At 35.9% G+C, this 21,133-nt stretch overlaps 5 protein-coding genes and 1 pseudogene across 14 annotated transcripts; 3 read left to right on the top strand and 3 right to left on the bottom strand.

Annotated features, from left to right (window-relative positions):
- Positions 1-237: 237 nt before the first annotated feature.
- Positions 238-2,744, bottom strand: Or158 (odorant receptor 158). Its single transcript, NM_001190622.1, has 9 exons — positions 2,583-2,744; positions 2,324-2,446; positions 2,068-2,182; positions 1,274-1,538; positions 988-1,113; positions 820-910; positions 584-720; positions 363-495; positions 238-288 (listed from the first exon to the last, which is right to left on the bottom strand). The coding sequence occupies exons 1-9, from the start codon at positions 2,742-2,744 to the stop codon at positions 238-240; spliced, it is 1,203 nt and encodes a 400-aa protein (NP_001177551.1).
- Positions 2,745-2,934: 190 nt separating this feature from the next.
- On the top strand, positions 2,935-10,236 carry LOC107982226. Of its 7 annotated transcripts, none has more exons than XM_031921389.2 (12): positions 2,935-3,325; positions 3,423-3,634; positions 6,990-7,125; positions 7,203-7,874; positions 7,952-8,068; positions 8,156-8,272; positions 8,354-8,612; positions 8,717-8,851; positions 8,930-9,020; positions 9,101-9,237; positions 9,406-9,538; positions 9,669-10,236. In XM_031921389.2, exons 6-12 carry the CDS (start codon positions 8,215-8,217, stop codon positions 9,756-9,758), a joined length of 903 nt encoding a protein of 300 aa, XP_031777249.1. In that variant the 5' UTR covers positions 2,935-3,325; positions 3,423-3,634; positions 6,990-7,125; positions 7,203-7,874; positions 7,952-8,068; positions 8,156-8,214; the 3' UTR covers positions 9,759-10,236. The 7 variants fall into 7 exon arrangements, 4 of the variants coding, with proteins under 4 accessions (XP_031777249.1, XP_016845850.1, XP_031777250.1 ...); XM_016990361.3 differs by having other exon boundaries at positions 3,423-4,657; XM_031921390.2 differs by having other exon boundaries at positions 3,423-4,657; positions 9,406-9,500; positions 9,669-10,147.
- On the bottom strand, positions 7,716-9,758 carry Or184PSE (odorant receptor 184 pseudogene; annotated as a pseudogene).
- Positions 10,237-10,394: 158 nt separating the features above from the next.
- On the top strand, positions 10,395-14,429 carry LOC100122257 (protein SMG8). The gene is made up of 14 exons (XM_001605809.6): positions 10,395-10,582; positions 10,702-10,846; positions 10,924-11,198; positions 11,281-11,511; positions 11,585-11,778; positions 11,856-11,959; positions 12,032-12,225; positions 12,305-12,544; positions 12,624-12,827; positions 12,898-13,001; positions 13,076-13,448; positions 13,520-13,831; positions 13,901-14,080; positions 14,190-14,429. Exons 1-14 carry the CDS (start codon positions 10,542-10,544, stop codon positions 14,308-14,310), a joined length of 2,718 nt encoding a protein of 905 aa, XP_001605859.2. The 5' UTR covers positions 10,395-10,541; the 3' UTR covers positions 14,311-14,429.
- A 335-nt stretch (positions 14,430-14,764) lies between these two features.
- Positions 14,765-18,817, top strand: LOC100122244 (protein brambleberry). Of its 4 annotated transcripts, none has more exons than XM_001605797.6 (9): positions 14,765-14,966; positions 15,303-15,712; positions 16,255-16,440; positions 16,520-16,667; positions 16,747-17,043; positions 17,119-17,331; positions 17,409-17,651; positions 17,735-18,086; positions 18,160-18,817. In XM_001605797.6, exons 2-9 carry the CDS (start codon positions 15,326-15,328, stop codon positions 18,287-18,289), a joined length of 1,956 nt encoding a protein of 651 aa, XP_001605847.1. In that variant the 5' UTR covers positions 14,765-14,966; positions 15,303-15,325; the 3' UTR covers positions 18,290-18,817. The 4 variants fall into 4 exon arrangements, with proteins under 4 accessions (XP_001605847.1, XP_016845847.1, XP_032451894.1 ...); XM_016990358.3 differs by lacking the exon at positions 14,765-14,966 and adding an exon at positions 15,044-15,223 and having other exon boundaries at positions 18,160-18,810; XM_032596003.1 differs by lacking the exon at positions 14,765-14,966 and adding an exon at positions 15,060-15,232 and having other exon boundaries at positions 18,160-18,810.
- On the bottom strand, positions 18,379-20,067 carry LOC100679393. The gene is made up of 5 exons (XM_031921393.2): positions 19,771-20,067; positions 19,553-19,709; positions 19,210-19,309; positions 19,020-19,145; positions 18,379-18,965 (listed from the first exon to the last, which is right to left on the bottom strand). Exons 1-5 carry the CDS (start codon positions 19,904-19,906, stop codon positions 18,801-18,803), a joined length of 684 nt encoding a protein of 227 aa, XP_031777253.1. The 5' UTR covers positions 19,907-20,067; the 3' UTR covers positions 18,379-18,800.
- Positions 20,068-21,133: the final 1,066 nt, after the last annotated feature.

The following is a 21,133-nucleotide window of genomic DNA, read 5'->3' as shown; positions in this document are numbered from 1 at the left end:
GAATAATCATAGGGGTTTTCCCATTCTTATGCACAATGGTTCAGACTTTTTCACTGTTATTATTTTTTTTCGAAACAACATGTAAAATACGTAGGACACGTGTTTTCGATCTGGTATAGTTCCGACTGGAGCTTCAACCATGGAAGTTTCGACAGACTAAAAAGTCAGGATGCAGATATAGGTTATTCTTCTAAATGCGTTTTAAAACCATGTAAAAATTATGTCAGTTGTTTTATTTTATCTTATTGATGATAAAAGAGTTATGTAGGACAATGTAGACTTCATTATCTTAAAAAATGTGATTGTGTAAATAAAAAACGCAAAAAATTAGAATATTAAATAAATTTGTTAGGGATACTTACAACTATAAAATTTTCAACATTCAGTACAACTATACCTCCAGCTGTAAATTTACAAGGAATTGAGCTTCTGTGTATTATTATTTGAATTAATTTTTTCGCTTCAAGTGGCAAATTATACCATTCAGAAAAATATCTAGAAAAATATTGGATTTTAAATTGAAATTTCTCATAACGATACTTCATAAAAAGTGTGATTGAATAAGTGAAAATATCATACTTACGCTGAGTTCATAATGCTGACACTTTTATCGTGTATTTTTTGCCCCGGAACACAGTTAAAAAACACATGGAATGAAAAAGCAAAGTATAAAATGGACAATCTTATGATTTGATTCATATCACCTAGGTTTATAACTATCTGTAATTTGTAAAAATTAGTAGTAAAACTGTATGCTGATCTACAAATGTTGCAATTTGAAACTATTTTTTGTCATTTTTTCAAGCTGAACAAACTTACATCAACAGCGACAATTACAATACTAGTTAAGTATAAGCCCAATACCGGTAGGAAGCAAGAAGCATATGTATTTTCAATAAACAAAGCAAATCTATAAAAAAAATATGTCATTTAAATTATCTTACATGATTTTTAGTTGGAGATAAAAAATACATTTGACTACTTTACTCCAAAGAATCTTGATGTAAGACTATAGCTTCATTAAGTAATTTATATATATTTTTATCATTGCCATTGAGGTCTAGGTTTACATTCATTTTGCTATCAGTTTTCGATGCTTTTTCAAGCCGATATCTACAATGGAGTATTTTATATACATAATAACAAATTGAGAATAAGTATATTCATACGCTTTATAACGTTCAGATATTATTCCGTATGAGCAAGCTTAAGGCCAAAGCAATCCGTTGTAAATTAAGTTATCAGTGATATTTTCAAAAGTTCAATAACTTACTCAACAACATCAAAAAGACTGCAGAGATGTTGAGAGCACGTAGCATACATGGTGTCAATGCTAACATAAACTAGTGCGGAAATAGTAAAGCAAAGCGTTCCATGTGCCATTAACTGATAATAGTACACCTCTGTATCAATAAAGTACTCGATAAAATAAGGAAACGTCTTTGCACGAGATTCATTAAGAGGTATTACGACGTCCAAAACATTTGGTACGATTATAGGTGTGGAAACGTACACTATTAAAGCACCATAAGCAGCGCCTTTGGTAAAATTATTAAAAATTAATTTTTTGTAAAGTAGTTTTTTCCTTATCATGCATTATCAAAAATATGCTATGCAACAAGAGAGCGTAGTGTGTTTTTTTTTGACCGAGTGTGGAGTTTGTACCTGACTTCGAATAGAGCTGACCGTGTTGCAAACTTCGCATTTGGTTTAAAAAAAAATCACTTCACGCTTCTGATACATAATATACTATTATAGCACAGTGTGGCTAAAATCCGCTGTTGAGTCACGCCTATCTGTGACTAAAGTAGTCCTTTTCTGCACCGTGAGGTTATCGTACTCGCTACACTCGTGCGATAACCTCACGGTGCAAATAAGGACTACTTTAGTCACGAATAGACGAGACTTGCGGACTTTAACAGTCTGTGCTATAACATTTTATACGATACTCTTGGCTTAAATGGTTCAGTTTTACACGGCGCAGTTAGCACCCGAGCGTAGCGAAAAAGAACCATTTAAGTCACATGTATCGTAATGTACTATTATGATCAATGAATATTCTTTTACCCATGTAGAGTTTAGTAAAAAACTGACTGTCGTTTGCCGACTGTTCTAATATTCGGCGTTCTCGGTTCGTAACTATTTCCCAATGACTCTGAATTTGTTCGTATAAAAATTGAAACTGTAAGAAAGCAAATATTTTTTTTATTAAAAGCAATAAATGATTTAATTTAGTATACAATCAGTGCTTATAATTACATGCATTTCATATAAGACTGTACAGTAATTTTCATATTTTCTTAAAATTCTAAAAAATACTTACCATTGATTGTGTTTGTATCGTTACAATATATTTAAGAATGCAGCCTATGAAGAATGTAATAGAACCTATGAGCTCTAAAACTATGTCTAAATTTTGACCGAATTCCTCGTAAAGACGTATACCCTAGAAAATAATATCATTCAAATGTTCAGCTTTTCCGGATATTTTTTATATTTTTGACAGTTCGCTTAACTCTCTTGCTTTATATCTATTAAAAAAAATTACTTGAAGAATTCTTTCTCACGCAACCAATGCTTACTTGCAGAATCGTGAAAGTTATTAAAAGGATGATAATAAAAAAACGTATGATTCTTTGCCGGTATGTGCATTCAAAAGGCCACAATCCTATGAGTCTCAATGCATTTGTATACATTCTATAATAATCACTTTCAAAGATTTCCAACCTTTTGCTTTCCGACATTTTATCGAAATAAACTTATTCACGAGATAAAAATTAGAAAAAAAGTGATTTTATGTCTTCTGGAACATCCGTGTTGTGTAAGCACAAAAATACGTGGTGCATAGGGAAAAAATAAATTGGTCGGGGCGGAAGCAATTTTCATACACAATCGTAAGCGAGTTCAACGTCATTTATAATGTAAATGCGCCTATTCAAGGTCTATAGATTTCTTTTTGGTCTTACATATTTATTCGAATCAATAGACTTTATTTATCTTTTATTTACGGCTTGCAAAAAGAAAGCGTACGCATATCATTGTGGGTAGTCAAGATGCATACGACTCTATATGGTAGAGATAACGATCGTATATATAAACTTGGAAAATCTGAGAAAATGTTGAAAAAAATTAAATTCACGAAATATATTTATACGTTTAGAACAGAAATACGTTGTGAAGACATTTGCAGATAAAAGTGGACAGGAGTTAAGGTCCAGGTATATCTTGAAAAATATGCATACCTTCTTTCGCAATGAACGGATGGTTAAAACGAAAATGTCAACGACAACATTTCTTTACTTTTGAAAAGCCAAATCATAACATGGTAAGCAAACAACTTTAAATAATATCTTGAATGTCATCGTTTAATATATTTATGCTTTTTCTCGCATAGTTATCTAAATATTCTTTTATATTCTCAGTTTTTCATACTTCCTAGCTTGATTAAAAAATAATAAAATAATATTAATGGTTGACATCCGCGCCGAAATCAAGCACCAGCCTCGCGGAAAAGCTATAGTTGTCAACGTTGCCGTTACTGATGTGAGGATAAGTTTATATGAGGAGCGTGACCATAAACTAAAATTTAAAACTTAAATTGAAATCAGGTATTCCTGCTTGCTCGATAGAAGTGGTATGTATGATTATTTTTTATTACATTGACGTCGGACCCATCTTTCCGAAGCAGTTATATTTTTTATGAAAGCAAGCCTTACCTTGAACAGCCAAATAGCTTCTCACCGTAGAGTGTATAGCGAGGCATTAGGTTTAGGCATTTCACACAGAATAAATTAAAAGATACCACGACATGTACTTACGCGGTAAGACTGGCAAAGAAAAACTGCTGCAACTGTTTACTGAAAGAGTCGTGAAAGCGGGTGTATAAAATGGAGCTCCCCTACTCTCTAGACCTTTACAGAAGCGACTTCTTCTTGGAAGTAAAACGCTCCCCGACTTTCTGTCATCGATCGACATCAAGAAACCAAGAAACCAAGATACCAAATGTTCGTAGGGTTGCACAAAGCTAATTCATATGAAGAATAAAATAGTTTAGAAATCAGTAGATTTCAGTATAGATCGGATGAACCAAGCTCTCGATGGAACCGCACGGAAAAACTTTTGGTACCCTGGGAGCTCTAAAAATTATTCACATAATTTATTTGGAGTCCTCACGATGCGGTTTTGACTCTACGCTATATTATTTTGGAAGCTCTGTACATCCGAGATTCTTGGATGTACAGAGACTCCAACTTGGAACCCTGGGGCGCCTAATTCCCGAATGTAAGCCATTCCCCCACCACGCGAGCGTGTTTACGCACGCGAAGAAAACGGTGGTGGGGGAAGCTTGCATCTCGGCCCGTCTCGGCCTGCATGCCAGAATGGGGGCCCCAGAGGTCCAAAAGTTTTTCCGTGCGGATGGCACCTGATCCGCGCCTTATCACTCGAGGAGGTGATTAGAGGCTAATTATCGCAATAAAGCATCTTAACCTCGAAAGTTTTCTTCATGCTTCCCTTCGACACCTTTCTTCGCATCTCTGATCTACTGGACTCTAGTCCCTGATAGCACAGTTCTTTCCTACCGTAGAAAGATATGCAGTAAACGAGAAAAATAGGAGTGCTTCAAAGGCCAACCTCTGATTAAATATAAGTAAATATGGTAAGAAAAATATTATTAATCAATTTATAAAAAGGGGATTGTTAGAACATCCATATTATATGAAAAATCGTAAAGGGCAGCCATATGTTAACTATTAACATACAGCTATTTGACATATAACATAGTTACGTTAACTATTAACATACGTATTATTGGCTCAAATCGAACATGCCTACGTTAACAGTTAACATATACGTTTGCTGCAATGTTATTTTTCTCTCAGTGCGTCGTTGCAGAATGCGCGCTATGAGATTTTACTCGGGCCGGAAAAGCGATAACCGTTTTCCAGATGCCGGACGTGATTGTAAAAGGACTAGGCTGAATTTTCCCGAAATTGCTCTGCTTGTGGATTATCGTCTTCTTAAAATTTTGTAAATGCTTTAAATAGACTCTTGTGCTCGCAGTTTTCTCGAACCTTCCGGATACACTTCCCCATTTAAGAAAATTACGAAGTACAGTTGCGTAATACGCAATGCGAACTCAGGTATTCAGGTATATAATTATAGGTGAACTTTCTTAGTACGCATAGTGGTATGATCGCAAGAATGTTACTTAGCATGAGCTCTTCCATATTTTCGGTAGCACGCGTTATTTCGGCGCTTAAAACTCGTTTTTTGACGTACTAGAGCTTGAACAGCGTGCTTCACGCACCCTAACCTAAAAGACGTTTAGACTTCCTGACTCAGACGCATGCGCACTACATGAGCCAATCACAAAACGTCTATCTTCATAAATGTAAAGCTAGCCCTCCTCTCCAACGACGCGCTCACAACCAATAGGGCCCACCCAATCAGAAATCGGTGCTCCCCTCCTCGTATAAATTTTGCCATACTGAGAATACTCAGTCGTACCTGCACCAGTCAGAGAATTGCATCGCACAGAGTTATTATGAACTTCAGTGTCAGCAAAGAGTGTCTCCACTGAGAAATACTCATCAGTCATAGTTACGCATCGCACAGAGAAAAAATCCACACTTATGTCTTAATAATGGCCAACAAAAAGCATTTAATCATGGACATCGACGAAGACGTGTGTACAAATCTGTTCAGAGCCGTCGAGGAGCGTTCCGTCGCTCTGGTTACACGCATGCTGAACACGGAAGATCTAGATCTCGACGCTGTTGAACCGGACATCAATTTGACTTTGTTGCAAGTGAATGCCATCAATGGCAACACTTCTATCACTCGACTTCTAGTAAAAGCTGGATGCTCGATCGACGCTACTGACTATCGCGGCAACACACCGCTACACTTTGCCATACCAAATGGCCAATTCAGGGTAGCTAATCAACTTATTGAGCTCGGAGCCGATATTTATATAAAAAATTACCTCGCCGAAACACCACTTCAAACAGCTGTGACGACCTTGGCTTCGAATGGAATGGGAAAGGCCAAGAACGCAAACTGCTTCGAAATTGTACAGATTTTTCTGTACGCCAGGGCCAATCCCAACACTACAAACATCCGCGGCTGCGCTCCGATCCACCAAGCAGCTGCGATGGGGCATTACGACCTGGTGGAAACACTTATTCATGCCGGTGCTGACATCGATTTGAAGTGCAATATCGGTAGAACCGCATTATTTTTCGCTATTGAAGGCTGCAAAGAAGAAGTGATCATTTTGCTTCTGATGCACGGTGCCAGTGTTAATATCCAGACCTACAATGGTGTCACACCCCTCAGCTTAGCCGCAAAGTTGAACAACGACAACCGCTACAAGTCCATTATCAAGAAGTTACTGGAATACGGTAGCGATCTAAACTACGTGAACATAGAAGGCTGGACACCCTTTTACGACATGGTTGCCAAGTGCGAGTTTGACACCTTGAGTCTTTGCATAGATAAGGTCAACATCAATCGGCAGACTCTTGCCGCCTCTAGTCTTTTGCACAATGCTATTTATAACGAAGACAAGCGTGTCATACCTTTGATCCTGGATAAGATGTGCACGAATATATTAGCAATCATTGCTCCTAACGTGTGTACATGTTTACGGCAATGATATCTTTCTCTCAGTGTAGATGAGACTATTTTTATGGAGAACGTTTTGTCACCTAGAAAGCTTTTAATATAAATACATAAAACCAACAACTATTCAGCATCTCTAATGATCATTATTGTGCTCGATTTCAATTGAGAAAGTTTGACCAGAATTTCCTGCTCTTAAGAATATAATTAGTGTTTGTAGAACCTTTTGAGGTCATATATCGATTGCGTACTCCCAAAACAATGTATTTTTCGACTATACCGTCAGTTATTATGTTTCCTTGTTACTATATTTCTATGAACTGCAATTGCTGATTAATTTTTAACACACCCTATTATTTTTTTAGATATAATATCAATTGGTATGGAATATCTTCATCAAGAGTTCGTATTTTCGTCCTCATGATTATGCAAAAGACCGCAAAACCTGCTCATTTAACAGCAGGGACCGTTATGTTATTATCTATACAAAATTTTGTGACGGTAAATAATATTGTGGATTATAAGTTTAATTCACGATTTCTATTACACAAGCAAATATACCATTTTTTAAATTCAAGATATTAAGGACTGCGTGGTCATTTGGGATGTTGCTATTAACTACGCAAAAGCAAGGTAGAAACAAAGATACAAACTTCATAGGATTTTAACCAGATTTAATTAAATAAAAAATACTTGTTTGATGCTTAAACTGTAATATTTGTCTAATTTACTTTAATCTTAACATCTACTATTCTCCTATCCCTGATGTTGTGAATGCTTTAAAAATACGATTTTATCGTGATAATTATGGCTAAACATTCGTCTGAATGGTGGCTAAATTAGAGGTGGTTTTAATGTAATGGGGTTATTCAAATTTCCTTTTTGTTTTTCTTTTCTAAAATATATATTGCATTTAGATTGATGAAGTTTGGTAAGAAACTTTTTACTTACTCCAAACTATAATTGCTGGTTGGGGCACTTTTTGAAGTAATATATTGATGCATATTGAATGCGTACTTCCAACACGATGCATTCTTTGACTATACCTATCAGCTTCGTTTTCACGATGATAGCCCATCTGATTGAAGTATTTAGAAGTCTTTGATATTAACTGCAGTTCAAGTATATATTATCCGACAAAATGGATTTCTTTGATAGTCAATATTTTATGGCCTTATCAATCGACTTTAAGGAGTATAAGTAATTATGTAATATTTACAGTGACGTTAGTTTCTATGGTTATTGCTATGGTGAGCAAAGCTTACTTCATTCGATATATCTTCATTTATATAGAAGATAATAATTAATGCGTATTGCTTCGAATTAGGTAGCTGGAATTTACTCAGAGACAAAACTTTTGAATATTTTAAAGGGTTCTCTTCCAATTATTTTCTGTAGCGGCGCCCTTGTTGCATATATGCTTCTTTATAGCAGGAAAAAAGAGGTTCGTAAATGTACGTATTTAGTTGTTTTTTTTTTATGTATAATGCATTTACTAATACAATTTATGCACATGATTTTTAATCTGTAGATAAAAGAAAGAACCGAACTAATGGCAACTGATTGGATGGAATTGGCTGACGATTCGGAATGCAAAATAATGGGAACTTCTTTTTGGAAGCTCGCAGTGCTATTAATATTACTATTGGTGATGACTTATACAATTATTTTGTAATAATTACCTGCTAATACGCTAATGAAGTTAGTTAGTAAATTTTAATATCTACAGGTTACGGCATTCCAGTTTACGGATTATTTTTCGGCGTCACATTTATGCCAAGAATATTTAACAAAAAGTCCTTAGAACAGTGTCTACGCAGCTTTCCTTACTACTTCAAACTTATAGTAATCGATGAAAACACATGCGATTTGCAGGTCTGTGTGCATTTCGCTCTTGCCATACTGTTTTCCAGCTTTGCATTTTTAACAATCAGTTCTACTTACATAATCAGCGTCAAGCATATTTGCGGTCTTTACGGCATTGCATGGTAGTTATATATTGCATATCGTTTCTAATGAATTCTTTGAATTTCCACTTTATAGATATGGATTTTTTAGCCATTTCCGTTAATTTTTAAATGTTTTATTCTAGCCACCGATTGCGGAATGCAGAATTAGTATTAGACAATAAAAGTCTGGATGCGTTAAAAAAATCATCCGAAGATTACGATACAACAGTTATTCATAGCTTGATAAAAGTTATTGATGTACATAAAGAAGCTCTAAGGTTTAATGTAGACACATGTAAAAATTCCATTTTGTTAGATCAAATTGAAATATATATGCATAATTTTTTTCTGTGCAGAGGTATACAGATAATAGAGAAGCATTACAGTTTTGGCTTCTTCTTTCTCGAGATTGGTGCATTCGTTGTTCTTGCTATTCTTATGTTTGAAGTAAGCTATAAAAATTACATATGATATTATATTTGATGTGTTTATGTTATATTATTGAATTGAGTTAGAACATTTTTCAGATTAATTACCATAAAGAACATATTAGCGAATTGCTACGATTCTTACCATTGTTATTACTTTTTACAACATATGTATTCTTTATGAATTGGTGTGGAGAACAAGTTATTCAATCATGTGATGATCCGCGTATATCAGTGTAAGTGTTGTTTTAATAAATATTATTATAGCAATGGCATCTCGGTAGTATAATAAAAAACAGTAAGATAATTTTTAGCTATATCTTTTAGCTATTTTATTTCCAGGCAAAAAGGTTCTTTGCAGTTACTATTATACTAATTATTTTTGACCTTATCTTTTTTTTCAGCTATAATATGGATTGGTATAGAACATCTTCAAGAATTCGTATTTTTGTCCTCATGATTATGCAAAGAACTACCAAACCTGTTCATTTAACAGCGGGTACCGTTATGTTGTTATCTATAAAAAATTTTGCGACGGTAAATTCGTTAACCCTTATTTAATTTTAAAAAAGCAATAACGGGCATTAAAATGATAACATATAATTTTAAATATTATTGTTGATAAAAAGTTTTAATCCACGATTGCCATAATTTTTCTTTATTTTAGATATTAAAGACTGCATCGTCGTTTGGTATGTTACTGTTAACTACGCAAAAACCGGGGAAAAACAAAGATGCAGACTACTTAGGATATTAATCACATTTAATCGTTACAATTAATTATAATAAAGATATTTCGATAAAAGTATTCAAGTTAATCAATATTTGTTTTAGTTACGCGAACAATTGCTAGGTATAATATGGTTTACTTTCAGCAAGAGAAAGTTTCTCATGAAAATTATTTTCAACTCTCCCTATACATTCCCATGAAAAGGGCTTAAGTAAATTTTTGAACTCACGAATTGATGTATGCACATACTTTTTGGCCTACTTACCCGTCATTATATGTTTTCGCCTAACAATGTTGTACAATTGATCTACAAATGTAAATAACAGAGTTGGAATCACTTGTACAGTGGTTGTTACAACAGTGCATTAAGAAATCTTTAATAATTATTATTTGTGGCCTCAACAAGCGACGAAACCGTATAGAAACTGCCTATAATTAATTTTGTGATATTATGGTTTGTATTTACAACATACTCATCAAATAGAATTATTCCGACACTAAATAAATATAAAGTTTGACATTTTTTAAAAATCATTATGCTTAAACAATTCGTCAACGCGCGCTTTTGCAAAACACTACGTTGGACGTGTTGTCGAGTAAAATTTCGCGTCGGCTGCTATATTATGAGTTCGTTGTACTTATATACGAACGCACCTTCACATATGCACTGACGGCAGACAGAAAAATGGTCAACAGCTGATAAACATAACCTTTTAAAAACAAAAATTGAAAAAACGGTCAAATTTAGCTTTTCTATAATTAATAGTACAAATTTCGTGGCCATTCCTATAAGGAATGTAAAAATCTACGATGCGACCGCAAAAGTTTGTGATTCCGTGTAATAGTGAGAGGTAAGTCGAGTCTAAAATCACAAACATGTTGAGGATTTCGTTTGTCCTTTTTATCCTTTGAAAGATGCTATTAACAGCCTAATATTTCAATAAATTGAATTCGTAATTCTTATTTTCAGCTTTGCAAATTTAGACAGAAAAGTTATAATAGTTTCGGTTTTTGGCAAAAGCCAATATCGAGCGAAAGGATGCAAGGCAGAAATGTTCAGTTCTGTTCTACAAATGGATTTATTGGATGAGCCAGGTGTTGATAAAGGATCTTTGGTAAATTATCGTTGATTATTTTTAACAATGCTTTTTTATAAATATCAATTTAACAATTTTTATTTTATTTGCAACAGTGTGAAATCGAAGGTTACCATGACTCAAAAACTAGGACAGTATATTTGCACTTGAGAGGATTATTAGATGCACATACACTTATCAACGAGTATGATCAATTCATTGAGAAACAAGATCGTAAGGATTTTCTCAGTGCTTGGGCTCACATGAGAAATAAATACTCAAGAGCACTACTTGTATTATTTCACTTGTCTCATGTAGTCATTCTAAGTCATCCAACTCATACGTTTGATCATAGTTACGTGCATTTATTCAGAGCTCTTGAAATAGTCAGGTAAATAAATATGATTTTTTTTAGCAAGAACTTGAAACATCTTTTCAAAATGTATTGATGGTTTCTGCTTTTATTCTTGTAGGCAAAAAACCTCAGCCCAGTTATCTGATTTTTTGAGCTCAGTACCAGGTGTACCAAAGGATTGGATTTCTAATGGTAGGCCATGTTCTCCAAGGGTATTATTTTATTTTGAGTCTTGTCCACCTGTTTTTAGAGATGTGGAAAGTGAGGCAAACATTAAGAAACTTGAACATTCTTTAGAAGATAGAATATATCAAGTTTTAAGAAAAAATAGAATAGTTACAAATATTAGGTAAATTTGTTCATTCAGTGCTTATGTTGGACAACTGTTATCAGATAAATAACCCTTCTTTTGTTGATTGCAGTTCAAATTCTCTATTTGCCATTCCTGCGAATCAGGAATTCGTTTTTGTACATACCGGTGATACAGAAACTCGAGATATCCTGGCCTATATGACTAGACAATTAGTGAAAAGCTGTACATTAACCCCTGGAGGGACAAACGTAAAACCTTATTCAAATATTGATCCAGTTGTAAATAGCGACGACACAGAAGAGGGTAATTTTAAGTTAATCCTATATAAATTCACATCCTTATACATTGTACACTAATAATATTTCATCATAATATTTCAGAACCACATACATTTAAAAGATTTCTGCAACAACATATCAATTTAGCGTTTTCAAAAGGCTTTGATGACAACGTAGGTCGTCATCCAGCTCCATCGCATTTTGAGGTATTTTCAAGATTAAATTTTTTTAACTGAAGTACTAAGGACTAAAGTATTTATTTAAAATTTCGTTTTCAGATACCAACGTTATCATTATTCTTTAATGTAGCCAACAAAGTATATGAATTTTTTATACAAGGCCCAGACAAAGAACTCCTAAGTCTTCATGGACTTTTAGATACTGATGTTAAGTTCAGTAGAAGCCGTTGTACAAAAGTTCTGCCTAGAGCATTACAAGCTTATCAAGAAAATCTTCCTCAACACTACACAAGGTAATGCTCGCTGACAAGAATACGATTTGATCAAACATTTTCAAATTAAAAAGAATCTTTTCTTTTTCTTATCACAAAGGACTTATCACGAATCAAAATTAGCTCATGCAATGGCTGTATTCGAAATGCACGCACGAGGTCCACTTTTTGACGAATTTAGCGAAAAGCTGCAAGAGGAATGTGACAAGCACTGGCGCGCTGGTCGACAAATGTGCCAAGTTCTCTCACTTACTGGAAATCCATGCACAAATCCGATTCACAAAGGAGGTGGTGAAGGTGCCGGTGGAGGAGAGCAACTTGACACTCGCGAGGATTACAAGTAAGCTTTCTTGTTAAAAAAAATATCGAAATCAAATGAGATGAATGATGATTAATAATCGCGTACATTATTTTTTTAGTGACTTGCCTATCATGGAACACTGCAGCGGCGTTCGCTATATATGCGCGTGCAATTGCGGCCGGTGTCAAGGATCTCGCGAGGATCCTTTCAATCTTAAACAAGCTAACTATGACTATTTTCAAATGTTGGCCATACAATGTGGTTGCAACCAGCTAGAAAGTATTCAATTTCCGGTCTTTCAACCTAGCACTCACAATTATCGGTAATTTGATTCTAAAATTTCTTTATACTTTAGCCAAACTTTATTTTCTATAACTTGTACGAATTTTAAGAGCGGCGCAACTGTTTTCTACGACCAATCGCAAGGATTCATTGATACGTACAGAAATCGCTACACCACAAGGTCACACGCAAATTTGCAGTCTAGGAGTGAACGGTAATAAGGATTTTATCTCACTGCATGCACAAGTCTATTAAAAAATGGAAATGTATAACATTTTTTTTTTTTAGATGAAATCACAGCTTATGGCAGTGGAGGTCAATCACCTCCAGCTCAAAGTGATCTAATAGAAGAAGATACACAAAGATTGAGCGACAAAACTAGCTTTACTCCAGGGGATGAGAACAAAGTTGTCATTGCAGTCACTGATGTTGACTCGGAAAATTCCAAGGAAAAATCACTCATAAGACAACCTTCCACCACAGAGTATCTTCCTGGGATGCTGCACACAGAATCTCCTGCTGGCTTACTCCCACAATTTTCTAGCTGGTCTTTGGTTTGTCTTGGCTCAAGCAGCATTTATTCTCATAATCTGGGTTTGCAACACCAGACAGGTGTGCTTGCTAACTCTGCTTTCTTACTGCCATGGGATGTGACTGTCAGGTGAATATTACCTATCATATCTTTGACAAAATTATCTTGTCATGGTTATTGATTTTTCTAATGGTTTGCAGGCTTGAGCATCAAAAAGAAAGAGGTTCCCTTTGGCCAACTGTAAATGATAATAACCAGCACAACTTTTGTCAACGTGGAAAAAATTTCCAAAACTTAAGTGCAATACGGTGTAGAAAATCAAAAAGAGGCAAAGAACTGCTGGTAAAAATATTTGTTGGAGTTGAATACGAATGTCCCAGGGGGCACAGATTTATGGCTTCAACTCCAGATAAAGTTCTGAAGGCAACTGGTATTGGAACTGTTAAAGACAATGGAAATAAAGTCACTTCCAGTACAACTGACATGCCACTGTATTTCCCGTGCCCTTGCAGGTGTGATTTTTACTTCTAAAGCTATAATTTAATAATTTAATAGTTCAAATTATTTCGTTTGAATTGCAGGCAACCAAAACCTTTGATTGCACAATTGATGAGGATACATGTTGTAACACCAAAAGCACCAGTTCATGTTACACTGAATCCACGTATTCAACCTGGACCACCTCCCTGTCCAATCTTTGTCACAGGCTGTGAAGAGCCTATAAAACTTTCTCAAAGCGCTTATTGGATTCTTAGGCTACCGTATCCTTTTTTAAGCATTATCACTAAATTAATCAATGACAAAATAAATAAAATTTATAAAACCGTTCATTTACCCATTACCTACACTTTTTCCTTATAAAAATATTAGTTATGTTTACATGGGAGATAAGGGTCCGTACTTACCACCAAAAGAACCTGTTCCAATATCGCATGGCAGGCTACTTGCAGGAATGTACGGCATCAGCGAAGTGGTGGGTGATAAAAAGTAAGAGGAGTAAATATGAAAGAGATGAAAATGACTGATAAAACTGTATATTTACTGTTACTTTTTTGGACGATAAGAAAAATGTATATATAGCGAATAAAATAATTTGACTAGTTTTGAAAATTACAGTGATTTCTTTTGATCCTTTATACCACTTCAGACACTTTGTACAACACTTCAGTTCAAAATCTCGCGGTCAAAACAGAGGAACCAATCTATAAATTTGTAAACCCTTGTATTCAAAATGCATCCCAACGATTGGTCCATATCCTCTCCCTCGCAAATTCTAACCTCCCTGCACATCGTCCACAGACAAACTTCTTTTTGAACAACAACGCGATATGTAGAACAATTGACTACCGGAAAATTATTCAAGAATTTTTTCGTCTTTGAAAGTTCACTCGCGTCAATAATTTATAAACATCGAGTCACTCGCTGCAACATTAGCAAAGTCACGTGACTCTCGCGAAAAGACCGGCGCATGCAGGAACCAACTTGCACAGCCGATAAACACACTTGTCATTGCCGTTTGAATATGTTTTGAATTTTTTGTTCGGAGCTCGTTTTTTGTGTTCGATTGTGATTACTTATTCTTCGCGAATGAAAAGAGTTGGTGTGACCGAGGCATGTCGTAGGATCTATAAGATTATTTAGTAGTAGGTGAGTAACGCCGTTTTATTGAGTGTGTGTTAAAAAAATCGATGCAGACGCTCGACGAAAATACGTTACGAAATGACTACACGCAGCACACGTTATATATTTGCATGTTTTATTTTTACACAAATCACTTCGCGCGTTACGCTTACAAACTTGCGGAAAAGTCATTGCCAATGCCAACTAAAATTGTCTCACTGAGATCATGTAGCTGAATTATTTTATCTGCGCATTCTTTGAATATATAATTGAATTGTATACAAGTAATCAATGTATTACAGAAAAACTAATGATATTAGTTATGTCCGTTTACTAATTAATTTTGTTATTTATTGCTTACAGATTTTCTTAGAATTTTGTAAAAAATGAAGGGGAATCGATTACCAATGGCTCGTCTATTTATTATTCTTTTGACTCTGACTTCGATCCAAGTCAATGCTGAGTCGGTTCTAAATTGGCTATGGGGTAGCAAAGAAGAGTCAAATGTTGTTATTTCTGATGGAGTACCACTGATTAACATCCCTTATGAAATGCTGACGGAAGATGAAAAGTTCTTAAAGGAAGCAGCCAAACTTGTCACTGACATACAAATTTCTTCGCCGCTGGAAATATGTCAGCACAAAGTAGTTATGAAAATTAAAACATCTTGTAGCAGTATGACAGAGGAGCAACTTGCTAAACTAAGCGTTAATTTGCTCAATTGTCAGTCAGCTACCGAAGGCCGTAAAGTTTTTCCTTGCGATGAGGATATGGTAATGTTGAATTTTAAATATGTAATAACTTTTCTAAACTTTGCATGCTTGTAATTAAAAAAAATGGATTGAATAGTTTGCATATCAACAAATTTTCAAATATACTTATAAACTTGATCTAAATTTTCCAATGAAAAAAAAAATTTGTCCTAATAAAATATAAATAATTTGAATTTATAATTATAAATTTTTTAAATAAAAGACAATGTACTCTTGCTTACAAGCATCTAAGATTCGCATCACTGCAATGACGTCATAGACTCCCTGTTCCCACAGGGTAGGCTCAATTTCAAAGGGATATTTTTTGAACAAGTTTGGACTTGCAACATCTCTCCCCTTTGCACAACCCCCTCTGCACAGTAGTCAGTAGAGTGCTTCCGTAGCTACCAGTTGGTTTTATAGTTGTTCCCTGTGCAAGAGCAAATAATGCTTTGTTTTTCAACCATTGACGAAATTAAGTTTTATTTTTATTTATTATACTAATTTTGTACAACTAGTGCTAATTTTGAAAATGCCGTATACTAAAATCAACACTTTTTCAGACCATAAAACAATGTACTTCAAGTATGGATGCTGACACCTGGAATGCTTACCATTTGATGAGCAATCGAGCAAGAGCTGTGTGTTATGCAGCAAGAAGTCATCAATTTCGTGCTCTCACTGAATTGACTGTTAACAAATTAATGCAATCTGCTCATTCGCAAATACAAACTTTATCATCATTGAAGGTAAGCTATATTGGTTTTTCATATGCACAATGTGTGTAAGCTCTATTACATTATCTGTGAACTTTTCTTTGTTGTTTAGGAAAGTCAAGACAGATTAGAGGAACAATCTGTAGCTGCTCATAAAATAATAGAATCAAATATTGAAGATCTAACTAACGAAAAAGCTTTAATCAAAGCGGGTCACGCTCAACTTGCCAACATGACGGAAGAAATAAAAAGAAAATTAGGTAAGAATTGTATTAAAACTTAAATTTAAAAAGTAAAAATTGAAACAAAGTAAGTGACACGCAATTTCAAATTATCTAGACAAAGCGAGCCAGGAGCTTATGGAACAGGCTTCTGAGCGTGGTGAAAACCACCAGGAAATACTAAAAGATCTAGAAAACATCAAAATTCATGCTCAAATTCTTTGGGACAAAATTGAAAGTAGCACTAATCGTATAATTGAGCAAAATCAAGAAGCTGCTCTGCAGTATGAAGAGACCTTGATGAAGCTTGAAAAAATAAACCAAACTATTATTTTCATATGGGATCTAACAAACAGCATGCGTAATGAAGTTGATAAAAAATTAGGATGGATCACTGAATATATAGGCACAACAGGTAAACTTTATTCCAGTTTTATACACCAAATTAATTTGTAATAATAATAATAACAATGTCCCTTGTATGCTTTAGGAGAAAGTATTGATAAGGTTTATCGCATCGTATTGCATGTCGTGTATTTGCTTGGGGCAATGATTGCAGCTGCATTCCTTCATGCGCCGTTTTTAACTAGATCAGCAATTTTGGGAGTTGTTCCACTGAATCTTGCTTCCTATTTGAAACATGGATTAAGCGCCTGCTTAGATTTTGTGTCTCTCTCTGTATTAATACTATTGATTACAGCAAGTTAGTATTTTTTATTTTAAACTTGATAGTTATCGGTTATTTTTTGATATTTAACAATTTCAAATATAATTTTATAGTGCATTATGTCATGAATGGTATTCAATATTTGCTGCGTCCCAGAGGTGAAACTAATTCAGAAAAAAGAAAAGGGCGTGATATGCCGGCACCGCATACCAATGTCAATGGGTATGCTAATTCCAATGGAAATGCAAATACGCACGATGTAAAGGCAAAACAGCAGCCATCATTGGTGCTAAGAATCGTGTATGGCATATCGAACTTCTGGAATTCTGCTAACGATCAAATTCATCAGAGTTCAGGTATAACATACATTTTTAATATTCATTACTTGTTATTCTACTCTAACGTTTAACTAATCGACGTTCTATTCAACGTGCTACAGACAATTTAAAAGCTACTTATTCCTCAATGAAATCTTGGATTTGGCAAAAATTGGTTCCTACAGAAGAACTTTCTTGTTCGTATATACCATCTAAAAAGTATTACGATCGCATTGTATCCAGCAGAATATATCCAAGCATGTCGGACGAGAGCAGCGATTATAATGATACCCGCGAATCTCCCAAATTTGTGCTAAGTGATGATCACAGCGTCACTGGTGCTGTACTGAGACGAAAAACGCTCGACAGGGGTATATCGCCATTGACTGCTTTCTTCAAGGGACCGCATGAGCCATTAATACGCGAAACGATGCACGCTCCGCTAAAAAGATCCGTAACTCCGTCATCTCAAAAGTATGCTTCCAAAAATTAAACTAGATCGTCCTTTGTAATAGCGTTTTTGTTAACTCGTTTATTTTTGTTTTAGCATAACTCCAATTACAAGACCTATATGTGGCGCGAGGACTAGAAGTGGAAATCCTTGTCGATTGACAGCGTCAAGAGGACAAAATTTCTGCCACAGGCATGCAACAGGATCGTCTACTATGGGTGATTAAACTCAATGAGCCCAAGATTCCAGAATCGTCATGCTACAAGATATCGAAGCATGTGCGTATCATTATTTTTAAATTTCATAGCCTAATTATTTTTCTATAAAAATGACTTGTATATGAGCAAGATTCATTCTAGCTAGCGTTATACTATTTATTCAATTTATGACTTGTATATAATATGATTTTATATATTGAAAACTTATGACAGTATTTTTTAAGTTAAAACACTAATCTAGTGCATAAGCCAACTGTTAAAACACACATTACAAAAGTTGCGTGTAAAAAAGCACAACTGAAACCTTCATAATTTGTGTTTCTACCTGCGCAGTTGTTAGAAGTTAGAATCTCAGCTGTTATTTTATACTAACTTTTCACGATTATATACACAAGCTTATATAGTAAGCTAAGTAATGTTAAGAAATGGAATGTCAAATCTCGAGCGTATTGTAAAAGAAATTGTTTATGTTATCAAAAATAAGACGCATGGATAAATTTGTAAAAAAATTAATAAAAATCAATCACAATAAGCCATATCGTACTGAGTACAGATTGTATTGCTGGTAAATTCTAAAAAATCTCTGTCTTCGTCGTATCCCGCTCCAGTAATCAGATCGCGCAGGTTGCAGTAGTTTCTCCCGTCGTCGAACAGACTGTACCAATCTTTCGATCTTGACTTTGCCTAAGAATCGCATTGACGATCATTTTCTTCAAAATCACTATACTTTACACTTACCAAAGCAGTGCAGCTGTGGTGAGTCGAGTCAGCGAAGACGATATCGATTTCATCGACGCTACTGCGTTGCGGAAACTCACGAATCGCCTGAATCGTGTTATTCTCGTAAGCGAACGCTTCCCTCATCTGAAAAACCCAATCTCGATCATCCTAGCGCGTCCCCGAGCGATCACACAGCGCAATGACTCACCTTGTACAAGCATTTGAATCCGCAATACTTGTAGTTGGACCACTCGATGATCTGACTCCTCAGTCTCTGTGCGACAAAGACACAGGGCTCTCCGAACTGCCTGTATCGAGAAGAAATGTTTATCCTGAATTTTTATTATCGCTTCAAAAAAAAAAAAAAATAATAAAAAAAAACGATATTTTTTCTTAAAAACGAGCCGCGAGTTGTTTTGAAAAGAGACGGGTTAAAAAGGCGCGCCGCCGGCGTTTTGTATGTTTTCCCAAGCGCTACACTGTCTCCGGCCGCCTACGAAGCTATAAACAAACCGCTAGACCGCTTTGGGAGTTTATTCGATTTTTTGTACCATTTTACCAGGCAGGACGCGTGCGACGGATAAGGGAATGTCAGTTTCGCGATGTAACTGCATAGAGTTACAGCGAGAGCGAGGAGGGCAAGTGTCACAATGGATAGTTTCTTCTTCCTACGCTCTGCCGTCCGCTGTAGCTTTCCACCTGTTGTCACTGGAAATTCTCGGATCATTGGTATATTCGAATCTTTCAAAATCGAGCTTACAAAGCTCACCCGGATGTATGGTGAACTCGTGCTTCCTGAGGCAAATTTGAACGTCGTTCTTCACTAGCCTCTTCTCGGGGTCCAATTGCAATCTCTCCAATCTCAAAACCGAATGAATCGAACCGCGCAGTAAGGTCGTCATCATCCTATACTCCCATCTCCTATTTTAAAATCCTCCCGATCGCAACACGAATGAAGTTGTCTGATCAACAAAGGCAAGAAGCTTCCTGTTGTTTTTGTTTTTTTGTTTTTCCCGCGCATCGCTCAAAATAAAACCATACCTATATGTATATGTGTGTACGATTACGAGCGAGAAAAAACAAGAGACGTCACCTCGTCACGCGCGCGCGCGCAACCCCTTTAATATAAGCCCCTCAAAGCGCGCCTTCTCTCACCGCGAGGCTAATTGAAAAAGATCGAGAAAAAAAAAAAAATGCGCGCGTCTATCCTTTCGAGAGAGAGAGACGTACGACTGCAGCATATATAGCGACTGTCAGTCGTCTCGTGCGCGTGTAAACGTGCGCGGCGACGGGACTGAAGTCGGTATACGCGTCCCTGCTCGTTTTGCCCCTTTTATTTCGTGCGTCTATTTTTGAAACGCTTAGTGGGTTATAGCTTTGTTTCCCATAGACACTGGTTAATGATTACGCGTATTCGTATCGGTTGGTGTTTCGAAAAAAAAAAAAGTAAGATACTCGACTTTGTGCTCTTACCGCGAGGCGGAGCCATGTATACAGGCGAGTATTAGTTCCGCGAATGTGGGTCAGCGTAACGCGGAATGAATGACCATAGTGTCTTAACCTTCCTCCTTTCGACTCCTCTGCCGCCGCTCTGCGATTGATGCGACCACTGCCTTCTTTTTTTCCTATATTTTATATTATTTCTACACATGTGGATGTGTGAATTATTATTCGCAAAAATGCATATATATATATATAAGCGAATTGTAACGACGCGTTATTCGAGCGTTGAGCTATAGTGAAATCGGCAGAGTCAACAAAAAGCGCCGTAACGTATTTCGGGCCGTCGGTTATATACATCTAAACGTATACGAGCAAAAGGAAGAAGACGAAGACGAAGAAGAAGAAGAAGAAGCGCTTGGGGAGTCGCTTCGTCGTCGGGTCCGTGTGAACCGGATTTCACTCGCTCTCGGCGACGGCAGCTGCAGCAGCGGCTCTGAAAGTGAGACGGTTTTTAGAGAAAGAGACGTTATTATATATGCTACATATATCCCTTTTGTCGCTGTTATGAACGCACGAGGATCGAGTGAATCCTTTGATATCGCTATTACGTTATTAATTATCGAAATTTCGATGAAACGATCATTTGTCAGACTGAGCAGCGTGTCTCGGAAAGCCGAGTCCATTAGCGA

This window comes from Nasonia vitripennis, chromosome 1 (genome assembly GCF_009193385.2).
Source record: "Nasonia vitripennis strain AsymCx chromosome 1, Nvit_psr_1.1, whole genome shotgun sequence".
Lineage (NCBI taxonomy): Eukaryota > Metazoa > Arthropoda > Insecta > Hymenoptera > Pteromalidae > Nasonia > Nasonia vitripennis.
The sequence above is the reverse complement of the archived record's forward strand: the minus strand, read 5'-3'. Positions and strand labels throughout refer to the sequence as shown.